Here is a 19,352-nt window from a genome sequence, read left to right on the forward strand (position 1 = left end):
CACTCTACAAAGCCGGCGACGCAACTATCGGCTCCAACTACCGACCAGTGTCACTTTTGCCAGTGATATCCAAAGTGCTTGAGAAGGTAGTACACCGACAACTTGTAGCATTCTTCGACAATCATCCGGAACTCGGTGCACTACCGGAGGAGCAGTTTGCTTACATACGCAATCACAGCTGTGAAGACCTTTTGGCGTATGCAATAAACGGCTGGCAGTTGGCCTTGGACAAGAAGCAGCTGTGTGGAGCCATGTTTGTGGACATGAGCAAGGCCTTTGACCGCGTTCAGCATAGCAAGCTCGTGCAGGAACTGGCTTCAGTTGTCGCCGGAGGTGTGGCATTGCGTTGGTTTGCAGACTACCTTACTGGGAGAACCTAGCAAGTCGTTGTCGGCGATGCCCGAGGCAGTACAGAGCCCTGCTCACGTGGTGTACCACAAGGCTCTGTGTTAGGTCCCTTATTTTTCTGCATTTATATCCGCCGTACCCCTCAGAAATTTCAACATTGCCATGCTTTCCTGTTTGCGGACGACATCGCGTTCTACGTCATTGGTCGCAACTTCTCTCGCAATGCTTCAACCGTGCTCAGAATGCTGCAGACAGATCTCTTGAATCTGGAGGACTTCCTCAGTGAACGGGGACTGGTGCTGAATCCCAAAAAGTCTCAGCTACTGCTGCTCAGACGACCTGCTGCGCACCTGGACGTGATCCCCAGCATCACCTGCAAAGGCACCGTAATCCCGAGTCCAGCCATGTTCTGTACCTTGGCCTCCTATTGGACTCGTCGCTCAGCTTCGAGCAGCAGGTGGAGCGTGTGTGCGCAAAGGCACAGTGCAAGGTTGCCTCATTCCGCCACGGGCGGCGCGATGTCTCCATGACCGGCCGCCGCATGTTTTACCTGACAATTGTCCAGAGTACCTTGGACTATGCCATCACATCTTATGTTCACTGCTTGTCTGCTAAACTCCGAGACAAACTTGAGTCAACCAGCAATAGGTGCCTAAGGCGAGTGTTTGGCCATGATCAGTATACTTCTATCGATTTCATTCTCACCAAATATAACCTGTATACTTTCTCTCGCCGTGTAAACTTGAAGCTGTTTGTGTTTGTTTTTAGGTGTCTATCTCGTTGCATCAGTCCTCTTTTAAGCACTTTATTTACCCTCCCCCCCCCCCCCCCCCCCGCTCTGCATCATGCCGCACAAATGCTGCTAGCCGCGGTCAAGCTTCAGCCGCTCTGAACCTTCCCAGAGCTACGTCTCGTTACGGCCTGAATGCTATTTTATTTTTGGCAGTAGACAGATGGAACATGCTTCCACCTGGATGTCATCAAGCTAAGCCCCTTTCTGCATTTGTCACAAGCACCAAGTCATTCCTAAGGTTCCCAGTAAAAAGGCAACGCCTGTTGGGAGTTCCCTAAAAAAATAATAAATTCTACTACTACTACTACTACTATAGTACTGACGTCACACCACTATAGTACTGACGTCACACCATGCATAAATCATTTTCATTATAGCTGAAGATTTGTATTGATACAAACATCGTCTTTCTTTTGCCCCGCTGACACATTTGCTTGTATCTTTGTCTTCTTCTCCAGGCATTGCAATCGAAGAATACACTCGTATCTAAGCTACATGTGAACACACCATCTCCTATACGCATATACTTAAGCAGGGCCGTGGGGCTGTAGGACCGCAAGATTTAAGGCGGTCCGGCCAAATAGGATTCTTGGCCGAAAATGAAAATTATTAATGACAAAACTGGAACCCTGTTTTGCATGAACTTGGTTCAATCGTTGGGTCAATTTTTTTCAGAATAAGGTCGAGCCATGGCCTGACAGCGGGCCGGACCGGGTAATACAGCCCTGTTAGAGGGTAGGCATGATTTTCAAAAGCGTCACAGGTCACTGAGTTCTGCTCCAGTACTATAATACATCCAGCAGAGCCTGTGCAAGTACTGCATGAATGCATATGCAGCAGAGCATGTGCACATGCCACGGGTACTGAGATAAGAGGCACTCACTCACTCACTCACCTCGCACCATCTCCCACGACGCTGGTGCATATGGCATGCAGAAGCGCGGGTCTTGAACATCGAAGAGCGATGGGAAGAGTGTAGTATAGTCGGAAAAGCATGACGAGAGACTTGCCATGAAGATCGTGCCTGTTGGCTTATCCCACCCGGCACCATTGCTGAAGAAGAATTGCTGAGCAGAAAAGGACAGCCATCAGTGTGGCAGAGATTCAACTGCAAGAGGCTCTCCCTTCATAAAACATGTCTGAAAGTAATGGCCACTTCTCACAGCACCCAAGAGAGTGGATGCCAGTCATGGAATGATTTCAACAAGCAAGGCAAGATTCCTGGTAGTTCCACAGGTCATTGTCTCCTAGAACTGTCATTGTTATACCGGACTAAAACAGTCCTTATCTCGGCCAGGTGAGGGGTCTCTTCTTCCACTCGTGGATAAATCTCATAACAGATATGTGTGCTATCAAAATATGTTAGGCTTGTTAGCCCACATAGAGTGTTGCACAAATATTACACAGCAATGAATCAAACAAGTCTCTTTCCGCTGTTACTCCGAGTTTCGTGTGAAAAAAACACTTCATCGGACAGCACATCAGACAGCACAACAGACAGCACATATATTGTTGCACAAATAGGAAACCTGCTGGTCTACAGTCACCAATCTTACCCCAAACTGCTGGGTCCTGTGCCAGAACTTTAGCGGCAGGAGGAACGGGCAGCTGATTGCATGTTCCCCATCGTCCCGCCTGGTATACAGTGCGTTACCAATGGTGAGAGTGGAGCTTGCTGCATCTGCGTACGCCACTGCGCCATACTTCGTTGCGTAGTTCCGTTCCATTGTGAGGTTTGCCACCTGCAACATGGACAGTATTGAAGTGTTTGCAGGATATAAGCAGTTACATTTGAAAATCAGCTGTAGTTTTCCATCACCGAAGAGATTATACAAGAGAATGGTGACATTAGATTACTTGTTAGAGATTTTGAGTCCAAAAAGTTCTGAAACCCTCGTTTGTGTGAAGTTTGAACCAGTTTCCGATGTGAGTATGCAGTTGCTAGGGGCATGGTGCATATTCTGAGGTTGAATTGACTTCAAAACTGCCATGTTTCGGAGCTACCCTGTCACCAATGCAAGTTTTGCGTAGCTAAAGTATGTTAACGCATGCTCCGTACGCGGAGGCATACACGACCCACACACAGACACAGCAGTAGTTGGTTGGCACCACAGGGTAACTGGGCGAAGGAGCTGGCAGTGTGTAACCATGGAGGCGGCCGACCCGACAGAGGCGGGGACCGAGAGTGAGACCGAAATGGCGGCTGACCTGCCAAGGGCAGTAACCGAATAGAGTGATTCGGGAGAGTAGAGAGAATGCTGCCAGCTACTGAGAGTTCAGTGCCCAATCCCTGCTTGTTTTTGTTTAGCAGAGTGAGTTTGGAAGACGAATGAGGTTAGTAGTATAAACGGGGTGCTACAGAATGAGAATTGTAACACAATGAAGTCGGTGTGGGTGGGTGGGTGAAAACACGGAGCAAGAGTCATGCGAGCCAATGCAACTAACAAAGAGAGCCAGGCACGAAGGCTGCTGAAGGGTGTACGTATGCAAAGCGAGCTGCTGGGAGAGTTTGCGCATGCGCACAACGGCGCATCCGTGAGCTGGCGCGAACACGCGCGTGATAGACATCAGCATACAGTGAAAACATTACGTCACCGCGTTAACATACTTTAGCTACGCAAAACTTGCATTAACGCGGTGACGTAATGTTTTCACTGTATGCTGATGTCTATCACGCGCGTGTTCGCGCCAGCTCACGGATGCGCCGTTGTGCGCATGCGCAAACTCTCTCAGCAGCTCGCTTTGCATATGTACACCTTCGTGCCTGTCTCTCTTTGTTAGTTGCATTGGCTCGCATGACTCTTGCTCCGTGTTTTCAAACTCCGGAGTTCTTCAGTTCTGTTCAGACTTCCTTGTACAAGGTGACATCGTCGTTTTGGTCTCTTGTTGCCTAGTTGTGGTGTCCAGTCCCTGGGCGGACTGGAACTCTGAGTACAGTATCCGCGGAGTGGTTCAATTACTCAAATTTTCTCAAATGTTCCCACGCTGAGGCAAGGGATGTTGCGCAGGTCCGGCAGGTCATCTTCTAGCCCCTACGCTAGAGCAACATCCTCCTCTGCTACTGGACAGGTGGTACCCCGTCTGGCACCAACCAGGCCGGAGCCCCGGCCCAGAACCTCGCGCCGCCTCGTGCTCCTCGTGCTCCTGTTGTACCTAGCCAAGTGCGTCCATCTTCAATGCCGGCCGGCCAACCAGGCGCGTGCACCGTATGAGTTTTTTGGTGTCTGGAAACCACCTTTTTTCGGGCAATCTTGCCAAAGGAAAAGCGTGCCTACTGGATTGGTTATCCTGCATACGCGTCGATCGACGGGCAGTTTACAGTACAGTGACTATGTCCTTATTTCTAAGTGAGAGAGAGTTGCTTTGCATGCAGTTCAAAATACATTATTCTCTCTTTCTTCAGTGGAGAGTAGCGACAGAGAGATCGATCTCTAGCTCTGGTTCGCTCCTGGATTGGCGATGACGTTCAAGAAATCCGTTCTGTCTCGAAATTTGAGTCAAGCACGCGCGATGCAAGTCAGTTCAAGGATATGATTGACGATAATCTCCTTCCAAACTGTTGACTCAAATCAAGATCTCCACAGCCTTTCGTTTCTCGCTCATGTGCGCAGCAGAGATGTTCGCCAAAAACGTTGTCGACTGGCAGACGTAAATATGTGCGTCCATGATCCACTTGCGCTGCTTCAGAACGAAGCGCTGCTCCGGCCGCGACTCAAGGACGCGGGGCTTCGCTTTTCTTCCGCGAGCTTCCATCGAAGCAAGGCCCATAACTCTTTATTGAAATCATGTGGAACATTGCCAATACATGCTGAAAACTTCGTCATAAGAACAGAAAGAAAGATCCGTCGAATGTAAGCAGTGTTTTGATGAAACAAACATGCCTGGTGTGGACTAGTGAAGTACCATAGATATAGTGTTATACTTATAGACTGTAGTGTAGCCTGGGCGGCTAGGCCTATCAAACTAATACTTTTACGTGTTCAATATGACAAACATGTATACGAGTACATTGACTTTTGCACCCTCTTTGCAAATGCTTTTTGAAGTGCTGGTATGTAAAAGGTAACCCGTTTTATCCTATTACTTGTATTAGTATTACCGGTTAAACATGTACCAACATTTCCATGCAACATCGTCCCCTCCCTCCATTCCTCATTACTCTTATTTCTGTCCTTTCTACCCCTGTACCTGGTTCCCTCTCAGACGCATTTGTGCCGGCATGATCCTGGTGAAAGCAGTCGGACGAGCCCCGCATCTCATCAGCACCAGTGTTCATTGGTGCCCTGCACCCCTAATCTTGAGTCCCCCCCCCTCCCTCCTCCCTAGCCCTCGCCGTTATCTTCGACGGGATGTCCGCGGGATGCGCATGTGCACCAATATTATACAGTGGGTCTCTAGAAAAAAAATTACCAACTCTAGAAACCCCCCTTTCAAGACTCGGTGCACGCCACTGCCAACCACCCCAGCCCACACTGGCGAGCCAGATCTCCGCCGCCGTGGCTGTTGCTATTCAGCCTCCGGCCGACAAGGTTACCCTGCTGGAGCAGGCTGGCGCGGCCCAACTCGCCGGCCCAGGAACTGGCGTAAACTCGGGACTCTCTCATGTTCCGACGCTCAGCGGAGCCTCGCTTTGTGCTGCCGGATCTATCGCCACTACAGCGCCGGTTTTACCAGTATCAGTACCGGCTGCCAGCCACCCGCCACAACAGTGGCCATCATCTGGAGACCTCCCGGTGGTGCCGCTTCGCCTTCGAGACTGGATTGTGCGAGGTGAGTTCACAGAATTAAGCGATTTGCTGCCTGAATCCCTGGGTTTTGAGGGGGATCATGATGTGATGCAACTCGACGTGGGCGCGGGCCGATCTGTGCAGCTCGTTCCCAAATCTTCCCACCGGCAACCCGCCAAACGACACATCTACGATCTTGCCACATGGGTGGAAGCGTTCACCACATACTCCGGGGTGCTGGCCGACGCCTCACCACAGCTGGCTGGTGATCTCTGGGCGTATCAGGCCATCATTGTCGATGCCAACGTCCGGTTCCACAACGACGTCTGGCTGTCCTACGACCGCAAATTCCGTATGGCCAAGGCATCCCTCCCTCACCGCTATTCCTGGTCCGTCATTGACCCGAACCTGTGGCAGTCTTGTCTCACGGGATGTGGGCGGCCTCCGTGCCAGCGTTGCTCCACTCTAAATGCCACGTCCACACAAGGAGAAGTTGAGGACACAAAATTCCATAACGACGCGAGACTCAGTCGCTTCGGCCTACTACTTGATCACATGGCAGGTCAAATGGCAGTCAGATGATACACCACCTGATATCACAATGATGTAACATTGCAGATGATAATTTTATAGCATTCACATGATGTACCACATGATAGATCACATGGTACCACATGACATCACATTACAGATGAAATGGCAGTCACATGATGTCTCACCCAATGCATCACATGATAGATCACATGGTACCACATGACATCACATTACAGATGAAATGGCAGTCACATGATGTCTCACCCAATGCATCACATGATAGATCACATGGTACCACATGACATCACATTACAGATGAAATGGCAGTCACATGATGTCTCACCCAATGCATCACATGATGGATCACATGGTACCACATGACATCACATTACAGATGAAATGACAGTCACATGATGTCCCACCCAATGCATCACATGATAGATCACATGATACTTAGTGCACTGTAGGGCTAGGCGGATAATGCTCGCCGAAATCCCTCATTCTGCTTTTCGGTCTGCTCAATATTCTGCTCATGAAAGTGCATTTTCTGCTGAAATTTCTGCTGAAATCCAGTTATGTAAAAATACACTTGGCACACATAATTGGGTTCAGGATCTAAACAGATGAGTCATGTGAAATACTAGACAAGGCATTCTAGTCTTTATGAAGTATATTTGCAAAATGCTTGTTTTGCGAACATTTTCAAGTCTGACTTCACTGGTGTCGTGATCCACGGAATACCCGTCCGCGGCCCGGCTTGCGCAGCAAAAGATGATTTGATTTGAATCTTTTCACACAGCGGGCTTTTTCACCGAAGGTCGAAAATCGCTGCAACTGGGCCATATTATGTAGATCTACGACTCGTAGACTTCTGCCACTGGCCTGCCATTCAAGGCTGCTACCTTCCGCAAAGTAACAGTTCCAGCCACATTTGGTGGATGGATGGACTGCGTGTCGAAGAACGCGGCAAATCTGCTGCAAAAGCAGAACGTCGCACGCCAATTCCGTGGTAACTGTCATTTGACATGGCAGAGAATGCTTTTTCAGCCCCCGTTCTGCCGAAATATGCTCGACCCCCCAAACAGGCGTTTTCTGCCGAAAATTCTGCCGGCATTATCCGCCAAGCCCTAGTGCACTGTTGATCGCATTACATCACATTACAGATGAAATGACAAATCATATGCATTACTCGTCTTTGAGATCCGCAGTGCCATATTTAATTACTAACGTCCACACAACACATCTCGAAACTTGCCCCTCGGCACGTCCGTACGCATGGCGCATGCATGCAATTTCCCATGTGACCAAGATACGCAGCGATATCTATGTATTATTATACACTCAATCCCTGGCCGGTGTTAGTATACATGGGGAGTCCTAACAGGTGTTGATTTCATCACTCTTTGCCCTGGAGTGATCACTGAACATTATCCTTGGCTAGTTCACACCATACCTGCGTCAGGTTGACCTGGGAGCCCTTGTTTATGCTAAAGCAAGCGCCTCGCTCGGCTAGGTTGTCCCGCATGTGAAGTGCGCCCGTGACGACTAGTCTTGAGTTCTGCAGCATCACAGCCGAGCCCCGGCTGTCTGCAAATGATCTGCAGGAAGAGGAGGCCATGTGCACCGAGCATGCCATCAGGTCAAGCTCATGTACAGGTGCAAATGTCAGACGAATCCATTATGCATGTGATGTCATACTAAATCATGTCAGGGATGAATTTATTGTCATATTTTTGCTTAGCAGTTTTGGCTATACAAAATCACAATTGTGTAGCAGACTTTGATTCTCATTAGCATTTTTCTTTGAAGGTTGGGTGTTTACCACATTGCCCTTCTATAGCCTGTATGTATCGCAATTTTCTGCGAGTCACGGTGACTTTTGAGTAGCAGTAGATCGATATTGCATCGCAAACTGCGATGCGATACAGGATAAATTCATCCCTGCATGTGATGTCATACTAAATCATGTGATGTCATACTAAATCTCATCTACCATCATCTGCCAACAAAGGCATACATGTACGTCTCTGGACAAGAATTTGTAACTTAAAAGCGAGTTTTGGTAGATGGAAATGGATGTTTCAGGAGTTCACTCCATCACCTGAGTAGTGCATGCTTTCGATCAAATGAGACGATCCTCCCATAGGGAGTCTTAAAATATTTACGTCTCCCTGATGTACATGCAGTATCCTGGAGCCCTTGAATGTACCTGGCTCTGACCCGGTTGCAAGAGTTTTTGCCAGGTACACATGTGCCTGGTTGGTTTGAAATCCTGGAGCCCTTGAATGTACCTGGCTCTGACCCGGTTGCAAGAGTTTTTGCCAGGTACACATGTGCCTGGTTGGTTTGAAATCCTGGAGCCGACACTGAGGAGGTGATGAGATCCTAATCCTGTGTACCTATGCCCCATCACCATTAGAGTGTGACTCACGTGTATCCTGACATTCCAATCTCTGCATTGCGTACACTGACAGAGCTGCTGCCCGAGTTGTTAGTATAGGTGATGCTGTGCCAGTGCATGGCAGGCACTGTCGGGCTTGCCATGCAGACGCCGAATGCCTGCGAGTAATTGGTCTGCATGCCGACCAGCCGTTTTCCGTCAGGTCGCCGCTTGCTGGCGGTAACGGACACTGCACCGCCTGTCTGCAAGTTGTTGTACATGTGCACCGAGTTGTTTAGAAACGACACGTTACTCATCTTGACACAATTATTCACAGTGCTGCTAGTAGACTTATCCTGAACAACCAGGCCACCACCTTCCTTTGCAGCACTGTTGTAGGAGAATTTGCAGTTGGTAAGCAGTACGAGGTTTGTGATTTTGAGGGGTTGCCGGCGACTTGGTTTGTTGAACCGTATCATCATGCCACCCCCAAACAGGGCCGAGTTCTTCCGGAACTCCGTGTTGTTTATGTGCACCGAAGCTGACGCCTTGAAAGAAGCAGGAACGCCATTAGCATTGAACTCAATGAGCACCGGAGCGCCAATAGGTATTGCATTGTGGATGATAAGACATTGCTCAATCAAAATCCAGGGTTGAATGTTTGGAACAAGCTTGACGGTGATGCCCAGGCCGACAGCTTTGTCCATGCTACGCACGCGCATGTCATGCTGCACCATGTCGCGATCAAACGGTGACCCGATGCCGGAGACTTCAGTGTCGAACAGGATTACACTGGGGTAGCAGTATGCCGGGAGGAGATCGCCACTGTTTGTGCTGCTACTGCTGATGTTCACACATTCAGGACGCCTGGGAAGAGCCAACCCATCTAGCTGGAAAAAACCTGCTGGCCATTCGGACTGATTCCTCGCCGCTTTCCATCCTGTGCGGGGTGCTGTATAGGCAACATACAGTATAGGTGTCCTTGCATCATTGTTGAATCTATTCAGTGGGAAGGTATCCCTTCTCGCTGCCTGACCTTGAAATACGCACCTAGAGAAGATGACGTAGCGGGAGTTTATAACTTCGACGTGACGATCCTTACTCCAGAGTCCTCTAGTCCGACCCAGGGCAGACATGTACTTCAAATTCACAAGACGGATGAATGTTGACAATTCTAAGCGAAGCATGCTGCCATACAGTGGCGTACCGCCAGGTCCTGCGTTGTAATTTCTTCCCAGGCGTATGTTTCGAAGAGTGAGTTTCTCACTCCTGTAGAGCAGAATGAGCGCTGTGCTGTTGCGAACAGTACCTCTCGGAGGTACGAGGATGGCTTCGCTGCATCCGCTTATACTGTTGTTGCCGTCTAAGAGTAGGTTCGAGGTAGCCTTGACTTCCAGACCTCTGTTAGCCGGTCCCAGACAGGTATGGTCATTACTAAACTTTTCGAAGCAGGCCTTTCTCCGTAACAAGACACGACACTTGGCTTTTTGTCCATTGTCCGTCAGCATTCGTATCGTGACGACTTCTTCAGCAGATTCCGCCATTCCTTTTCTCACTAGGTTGGCTCGGCAATCAGCGATCACCTTCAATGCATCTTCAACCGAGCGACACGGCCACCGTCTGCTTCCGCATGGCAACCCAGTGCTAGCCGTGGTGTCATTGCCGAAAGCGCCAGCAGCATCGGGAACGACGGTGGACAACCCGTATTTCGGGTTATTCGCAACCTTCTCCGACCAAGCGGATACAAACACGGGACCAAGTCTAGCCAACTCACCTCGGGGAGTTCGGAATGCTGAACTTTGAACTCCTTGAAATGCTAGTGCTGGTAGAGCTAGTACCCTTACCAGAGCGAAGATGCTGACAAGAATGGCAGCCATGGCTCCATCCAGAGTCATACTTGGCGCCATGGCGAAGCGAAATATGACAAAGAACAAAAGCGAGATGTATTCCTTGGCAAACTACAGAGGCCAACACACATGCGCACAAATACATAATAGTTATTTGGAGCTACCGGATCCGCGAATTGACCTCTACTAAGTAACACTAACAGGTAGTGACTTGCACACCATTGAAAAACAGACATTCGAGTTATGCAGGCAGCGAATTTGATAGTTCCGCTACTGGCACCAGGCCAGGGAGTGGTGAAAGCCTGCTGAAGCCTGAAGGCCTGATCGGCACCGTTCTCGTATATGATGCAGACTGCATTGCGGATCTTGACGCAACACCATCGCCAGAATCTGGTGATGGCATTGCTGAAAACAATAATCGTTATACCGGCGACTGGTGACAACGAGTCAGAGCGTTTCGCTTCACTCGCCATGACCAGAGTTGGAGAACTAGCTACTGGAGAGCCTATCCTCCACCAACGCGCATCGGCTGCGTGTACTTTTGTGGATGGTCATACATTGTGGTCTACAGTACAAAAGTCATAATACATCATGCGAAGTAGGTGGTGTGCAAAACACGCGTGACCCGCCGCGTGTCGGTCTTTGGCTTCTTTCCACTAAACTGCGCGCATGCGGCCTAGAGCGTGTGCGGGTTCTTTTGACTTTCGCCATCTGCCAAATCTCTGATCAACAAACATAATGAACTGTACAGGAGAACATCTGGTGGACACTGGCACACACTCACGTGACGCTGGCACACACTCACGTGACGCTGGTGTTTAACGCCACCTTCGCAAGGGGACGTCGCTCGAGACAAACTTCCACCGGTAGATCAACTGGAGATGGATTTGAAGACTCCACCGCAGCTGTATAATATTATTATATTCTTGGATTGTGGTGGTGGGCAGGTGTGTGTTTATAATACCGCCATTTCACCGGGTGTGTCTTTACCATTACACTGCACCCATACTGTAGGCATGGGGCGAAGAAGAGGTTGTAGAGACTTCGGGTGTTGCTTCCTACATTGTATGTGGGAGCTCGCGCTTTTTCCGTCGACTTGGATTGACACTTGACAGACTCACGACTCGACTGCCACCCAGAGCACACGAGAAGTACATCGAACCTTCCACTCGGAAAACCTGCAAGAACGCACCACTCTCTGCTCAGTACACTGACTTGTGTTTCGGGGAATTCACCCTCAACAGTTGAGCTTGAGTAGTTGAGCTTGAGTAGGCAGATCAAATCAGCAGATTTTGTACTCCGGGAGTACTGCATTATGTGGTGCTCTCCGAGCGAACCATCACTACTAATACTATACTGTAGGAGCACGAACTTACACCATGACGACGCTCCATTTCCAGCGCGACAAATCCCTCGAGAGAACTCCAGCCAGCAGCGTGAGCCAATGTCGCCCATGAAGCCTTGAAGGTGCAGAACAAGTGCTGACTGTGAGGAGTGGTGCTGTCTTGCAGGTTATTCCCTTCCTCTTCTTGCTCTTGCTGCTGACCCTGCGAAAGAGGCTAATGGTTCATTGGTTGTCTGGCTGGGTGTGGTTACCAAAAATAGTAAAATACGGACTTTGTGTGAGCGGTGTAGCATGGCTATACATGTACCTCGGTATAAAACTGTGTAGTGCGGTTGTGAGGGTGAGAAGGTGTGCAGGAAAGAAAAAGGACGTTTCAAAAAGCGCTGATATGAGGAGCGCTGCTTTCTTGGAGGTCTTACCGAGTGGAATGTTTGATGGACTTTTCGCGTGCTCTGGATGGCAGTACTAGTAGTAGTGAATCAGCCAAGTGTGAATTCGAGTCTACGGACAAAGCGGGAGCTCCCACGTAGATCTACTGTGCTGCATCACACAATGATTTCTCCCAGGTACTGGAGATGATCAGTCATGGTTCCATATTCAAGTCTTTCCACACAAGAACAGCAATCAGCATGGCGCTCCCGAATCATTCGGACGTAGATCTACATCTACATCTCCATTTCTTGTATCGGACGGAGTGCCTTGGCCCCTGGGCGGATTCTGTTGGCAGATTCTGCTCGAAAAGCAGTGACACTGGCAGAATCCTACAAACCTTATGGGAGGTACTTCCTTGAATGCTGCTCCATTTCTTTATCCACATACCATGAAACCATATCATCCACATACCATGAAACCATATCATCCACATACCATGAAACCTGCCAGAAATAGTACCAAATAATTTAATTCTGCTGATTTTTCTACCACCATTATCCACCAAGGGCTATCATCATCATCATCTGCGTTGCCGAAAAAAATAATAATAGTAAAATTAAAAAAAAATAATAATCAGGGAGTCGTATAGACCCGGTCTATACGACTCCCTGATAATAATAATAAACGGCATTATGCAGCTGTGTAAGCAGTAGATGCACAGTGTGACTGCCAGGGCTACGGGCTAGCACCAAGGGCTAGCACACAGTGTTACTAGTAGTATTACCCACAGAAAGAGGGGAACTAACACCGATCGCACAACAACCAAACGTATGTTGCTGATGCTCATGCTGCTTGGAGACGGTGTTATCATCGGCGAGTCGTGAAAGCTTTCACACCTCACTGCATGGCTATCATTGTCGGGAGCGTCTGCCATTGCGCCGGTTAGATCTAGGCGTGATGAGCATCTCCGCTGCACCTTGTATTTGGTAGATCTACCTTTGGGCCACTAACTAAGGGCTCGTTCGCTCTTTACTTTTCGAGGAGTTTCGTTTTTCTGAAGAGGTGGCTTATTGGCCTCTTCAGAAAACGAATGTCACCTCGAAACTCCTCGAAACTCCACAACCTCATCCGATGGGAGAGGTGGATTAGTTCCGAAGAGTTTGGAATACCGGTAGGTACGTCGAGATGGTCGATCAGAGACGTTATTATTGACGTCAAGAATTTGTTCGAAAAGTTGAGATGAAGAACATTCGAACGCTCCCTAAATGTATTTGAGTTTGATAAAGAAGTCGGCCACTGGGATGTGATATTTCGTTCTTCACTTCCGGAGACACGCTACCAGTAGTCTACCTGAGCCACACTTGAAAAAGTAGGTAGACCCTACGTGGAATCCTGTACTCTTGTCTTGATAACAAACTCTTCTTTTTTTTAATGTCGGCCAGTCGGCTACCTACTATCATTTTCGTCTTGTGGGGTTACCATGGTTACAGTCAACAAGGTGAAGCAGCCATGTAGGGGCGTGACGCCGTGAGCCCGCCTTTCGGCAAACTACTTACACGGCATAACATGATGAACAGTGAACAAAGTTACATGCGCGGATACAGGCATTGTTCAGTCACGGCCAGTGTAGATCTACACTACAGACTACAGTACAGTAGACCATGGTATAGACATGGTAGATATGCTGATGATCGACAAAATGGGATAGGAGCCGGGCCGTGACTGTGGGAGTGTGATGCACGATCCAGTGCATATTTACCGGGATACATGTATCCGGTTTCCTGCAGATTCGCAGCCCGCCACCACCATGACCACTGCTGGCACTATGCACGCACAGACTCAGTATGGGCATGGCTTCTCAACCACTTGCACAGATGTTCAACAGGTGCCGCGGAGGCACCGACGAACTCTCCGGCGCACTCTGGCTTCTGGGTTGTGACTCGGATTGCCATGTCCTCCTCGATGGCTCACCGATATCGAAGGAGAGAAGATACGGGTCTTGAAAAATCGCTTTTCTTGAAGACCCGTCACGGTCCCGCACCGCAGTTCGTGGGTTTTATTTTCTGCTCTTCATTGTCGAGTTGGGTAACTGGGTCGAAGTCTTGCATATTTGCCTTGGCAGTGTATTCTATCACGAAGCAAAAATACATCTACTCGTAGAGCCAAAGGTTCACCACGCCTTGTCTTTCCACGACAGGAATGAATGTCAGGACTGCTCCAATCGGTCTAGCAAGTACCGCTCCTCGTTCTCTGCCTTTGGGCGCTTGTTGATCACGGATCACTGATTGTCGCAGCCGCAATGCTATCATCGGTGATCATTTGGGTCATTCTGGCCGGAATAAACTTTTCGCCTGGTGGACGGAGGAGATCAGTTGCTATGGCTTTCGCATCGGGGGAGTCGGAGCAACAGCAGAAGCAGCAGCAGCAGTTCGGTCACTCGGTGTATGTGCGCCATTTCACTTGGCCGGCTCATCCACCCTCTGGCAATCCTGAGCAGCGGGTGAAAACACCGTCCTGTCGGAGCAAAGCGGATCCTTGCGTGTCTCTCTCCGACGCTCTTGATGTGGTGGCCGACCTAAACGAAGAATTTGCAGAAGATGCCGGCAATACGTCCGAGGTGGTAAACGTGTCCGTTGTGCTGTTGGCAACGAAAGCGACGGGATGCAAAGTCTTGTTGCATCCCTCTCGGACGACTGTCACTGCAAGCTCCGCTTCTACAGCTAGAGTAGCTACAGAGCAGTTTGATGTTGGCATCACAATATCGCGCTATAGCTATACGAATCTTGTAATCGACGGCGGTGCTAATAATTGTAACCACACAACGCTGGTGCCACCACCTAGAAAAGGTCTGAGCGGTGACTCTCATCACAAGACGGCTACCTTGTTGAAATTTGCCGACGCCCACCAAGTCAGCATCGAGAATATAGTGCTGGACATTGGCGAGCAGAAAACTTCTGGCTGGAACAACGTTCTGTACAGCCTTGTGAATGTCACTGAGTCGACACTCATCCGATTCTCCAACTGCCAGTTCAAAGGAAGGTCGGCTGACATGAATATGCCGTACCTCGGACACGGAGTTTCAGTTATGAAGAGTTGGTACGTGGTGTTCGAATTTTGTGATTTCAGTGGAAATTTCAACTTGTTCCACATCGTGCCGAGAAGGGGCGGGAAAGGAGACAAAGCCCAAGCCACGAAAGTTTTCCCCATGTTGTACGTACTGCTAACTCCGGAAGCGCCAAGCAGGGACGACGATGACAGAAAGCTCGCACAAACGTTTGTCTGCGCAATTACAAAGGTCCCTGGTTCCTGCTCAAACAGTACGCACCCGCCAGCCCTCCTTATCAGCGCGTGTTATTTCACGTGCGGACAGGAGTGTAATGAGGCTAATATGACGTCGACTCTGCACAGGTCATTTCTCTTGCAGACAGGTTCTCGTAAGGGAGCTCTCCGGGGGCGAGCGCTTGGCATCTACCTGCCTCTTAACACAGGCATTCTTGTCAACATTCACAAAACACACTTCTACAATATTTGTAGCGCTGTAGCAACCACAGTCTTGGTGAAATTTTACATGTACCGGCGCTATACCAGGAGCGAGGCCAGTCTTCTTGTTTGCTCCAATTGTAGTTTCCTTGAAAGTATTGGCATGATGGGTGGCGGAGCGACAATCAGGTTTCCATACCAGTATGGAAACACTCGTGGTGGTCAGCTCACTGGACCCTTTGTCATTGTCAACAACTCTGAATTTGCAGGCAATGTGGCTTTGAGAGAAGGCGGTGGTGTTGCAGTTACCGGCTGGCCAGCGCCCGCTGCAGAAGGACATGTGCGCTTCGTAAATGTTGGCTTCTTTGAGAACATAGCCAGCTGGAATGAGCTACATCTTCCTGGGGGTGCAATATCTATCAACGGCAGGAGTGGAAGAAGACCAACCACTACACAGCCGCGGAGGACTCCATCTTCGCGGCGGCCAACGCGCTCCAGTGGTGCAGGGAAGAGAAGACCGAGCAAGTGCATAGGCCAGGCTCTCTGCATACATTTCTTGAACGTCAATTTCACTGACAACTCTGGATTTGGAAGTTTCCGCATCGGCCATGCCACGGCAGTATTCAGCGGCACAAGGTATTGACTGTTTAGTCTGAATTCAACACTTGCATTTAAGTTATATCGATTCGACGAATGTTGTTTTAAAAATAGAATGAAATTTGAGCATGACCTGCCTTGGGAAACTGACAGAATGGAAATGATGATTGAAAAGCACTCAACGGGCGCGTTTGATTACACACATTTCCGTCAATTCTAGAATTAGTTATGGTGGATGCACCGTTCGAGTACACAAATTCCGTCGTCGGAATCGACGGAATCGAATTCCGTCAATTCTGAAGAGAGGGCGGAATTGCGCCGATTCTCCTGCCAGAACTGATGCACTCGACGCACACGCCATGCTAGGTCCACGTGTGCGGCTGCGCGCGAGGGTGTACAGGATCTCACATGATCCCTTTTACGATTTTTACACGTAGTCGTTTGTTTTCATGGCCGCAATCCGTTCATTCTGTTCATTCGAAACCTGAATATAGTATGTGTGATTGTGTAATTGAAAGCGCCCAATGCCAGTACACACAAAATGCGACTCTGTAAGGAGTTTTAAAAGAACACGCAGCACAGATGACTGTATATGAACATGTACGATATAACCTAGTGTTCATTAGCTTGAGGGAATGAAAAAAGAGGGGGGGGGGGGCGAAAGAAAGAGGAAGACTGCAGCGCAGCAATTGGAGAAAGGGCCTGCAGGACTGCTGAAGTATTGTGTCATTTTGGCACATCATCTCCTTATGAGGGACGGCATCATTTTTGAAACCGGCATGTTTGCGCAATCAGTACTAACTTACTATTTTCCGCACACATTCTGCAGTTTCTACCATCACAAACCTGACTAGCGCTACTATAGAAGTTGGTGACATTCTGCAAAATTTTTGTTCATAAGCAGAGTGTGGTATAGGTACTTTTCTCACACATTGTTAGACCCATTGATAGCACACCGGAGGTATTCATGGTAAGCACTGCCTTCGCCTTCTTCTCCTCCGTGTCAATGGACAACTTGCAAAGTGTTACTGTGAGCCTGTTGGAGGCTATATTATCACTATGAGTATTACAATGGTGGCTGCGGTGGAATTCGAACCCACGCCTCCGTAGAGACTGGATATGAGTGTTACAATAGCTAATACGGCTTTGTGGTAAATTCACTGCTTTCCGTGTGTATTATACAATTTCAGTCCCTCGTTTGTGTATGTGCCGGCGCTGCACACGGATCTTGTCTCACCCATCGCGTCATCACTTACGTCTCCTAGGACATGCTCTAATTCTACGTGTAGAGTGTGGAATTGCACCAAGCCAGCCCACTGTATCATCATTACCGTGCCTCTCACTCATTATCTACATAGTACCTCTCCACTGAGGAGCTTTCTGAAAAGGAGCGAAACAACTAGCTGCCTGGAGCAATTTCATATATTTTTCCAAATTTTGGACTTCCCTAGTTCGAGTCCCAGTGGTGTGACTGATGGTTTTTTCTTTCTTTCGTATCTGGATTGCAACTTGCAAGTGTTGAGTTTCAGAGAGAAAAGAGCAGTACAAGGCAGGTGGCCTAATTTCGTAATGCTGCCTGGAGTGTCAGGGGAATTCAATACTTCACTGGAATTGCCCTTGATATCGTGGTGTTATGCAAGTGGCGTAGGATGGCCAATAGTGTGGAAGTGCTCGAAATTCAAAGCTGGATTATTTACATTGGCTTCGGCGATGAGCCATAGCCTCCTCCTTACGAGTCGCTTGAATCCTCTCACGAAATCTTGTTTTCATTTGTCCGTGTCATCATGCCGGTATTGCTGTAAGTGTTTCCTGTAGGTGCTCGTTCTGTATTTCCTGTTCCTTGCCCAGCTCAGCTGTTGGCTCACAGCTGGGCTGGGTTTCCTGCTTCTTTCCTCCTTGGTGTGGCATGTGACTGTGTGTGTTTGTGTGTGTGTGTATATATGTGTGTGTGTATGTGTGTGTGTGTCTCCATGTGCATATATCACATGCGTGTGCCGATTGCATGGATTATTTGCATTGATTCAGGTTTGAGAACAACAGTGAATCGGCCATTGTCGCAGACCAGGCCCGTCTAATCTTCAGTGATTCTCTGCTGATGGTGAACAACAGTGGAAAATACGGTGGTGCATTTCGCCTACGCAAGTTTTCCTGGGCAGACCTGACTGAGGTAATAGTAAAGAGTTGGTGGACAAGCCGTTGATTATTCACTCTCATTGTAATATCAAAAAGTATTCTTTCTAGACCAAAGAGTGGTATATTTGATAACATTTAATAACGATAGAAATTGTTACGATACTTCTCCAGACGTTTCGTTGTTCTGAACAACATCGTCAGTGGATAAGAAAGAAAGCCACTGACGATGTTGTTCAGAACAACGAAACGTCTGGAGAAGTTATTAAATGTTATCAAATATACCACTCTTTGGTCTAGAAAGAATACTTTTTGATATGAGGTAATAGTGTGAAAACTGAATGATTTCCTCTCTTTTTAAACTAAACAGTTTCAAATAGGCCGAAGTATGACCTCTCTCTGATTTGAGTGACAACGATTGCAACCATGAAAAGAAAATGCTTCCCCACAAATTTCCCATTTCTCAATGATTTCTCTGTATTTGAGGGAGGTGAAAGAGGAAAGTGTGAAAAAAAATTGGCTGCCACTTCAGGGCTCTAACTCGAACCAGATGTAGTAGCTGGCCCGGAGGCAATCACACTCACTCAAGTCAAAGCACTCACTTCGTATATTTACCAATAATTGTCAGGAAAGAAATATTATACGCACACTTGGGATGCAAAAAGAGTAAGGAGGCAACAAGAAAGAAGAAAGCAAGGGAACAAAAGTCCGGCAGCCGGCAGCCATGTTTTAGGTCATTAAATAACGCCTATAGGACGGATATATCCGCCAGACTGTACAGTGCATGCTGAGGTGACTT

At 48.5% G+C, this 19,352-nt stretch overlaps 2 protein-coding genes across 2 annotated transcripts in view; one reads left to right on the plus strand and one right to left on the minus strand.

Annotated features, from left to right (window-relative positions):
- Positions 1-10,856, minus strand: part of LOC135819557 (uncharacterized) — a 35,765-nt gene extending 24,909 nt beyond the window's left edge. The window contains exons 1-4 of the mRNA XM_065332789.1: positions 8,834-10,856; positions 7,856-8,000; positions 2,698-2,883; positions 2,037-2,208 (exon numbers count right to left, since the gene is read on the minus strand). Of these exons, the coding sequence (XP_065188861.1) occupies positions 2,037-2,208; positions 2,698-2,883; positions 7,856-8,000; positions 8,834-10,689 (2,359 nt within the window). The 5' untranslated portion in view covers positions 10,690-10,856. The remainder of the gene's footprint in view (positions 1-2,036; positions 2,209-2,697; positions 2,884-7,855; positions 8,001-8,833) is intronic.
- A 3,180-nt stretch (positions 10,857-14,036) lies between these two features.
- Positions 14,037-19,352, plus strand: part of LOC135819574 (uncharacterized) — a 44,369-nt gene continuing 39,053 nt past the window's right edge. Inside the window, exons 1-2 of the mRNA XM_065332812.1 lie at positions 14,037-16,462; positions 18,449-18,590. Of these exons, the coding sequence (XP_065188884.1) occupies positions 14,646-16,462; positions 18,449-18,590 (1,959 nt within the window). The 5' untranslated portion in view covers positions 14,037-14,645. The remainder of the gene's footprint in view (positions 16,463-18,448; positions 18,591-19,352) is intronic.

The sequence above is a fragment of the Sycon ciliatum genome, chromosome 1 (genome assembly GCF_964019385.1).
Source record: "Sycon ciliatum chromosome 1, ocSycCili1.1, whole genome shotgun sequence".
NCBI classification, from domain to species: domain Eukaryota; kingdom Metazoa; phylum Porifera; class Calcarea; order Leucosolenida; family Sycettidae; genus Sycon; species Sycon ciliatum.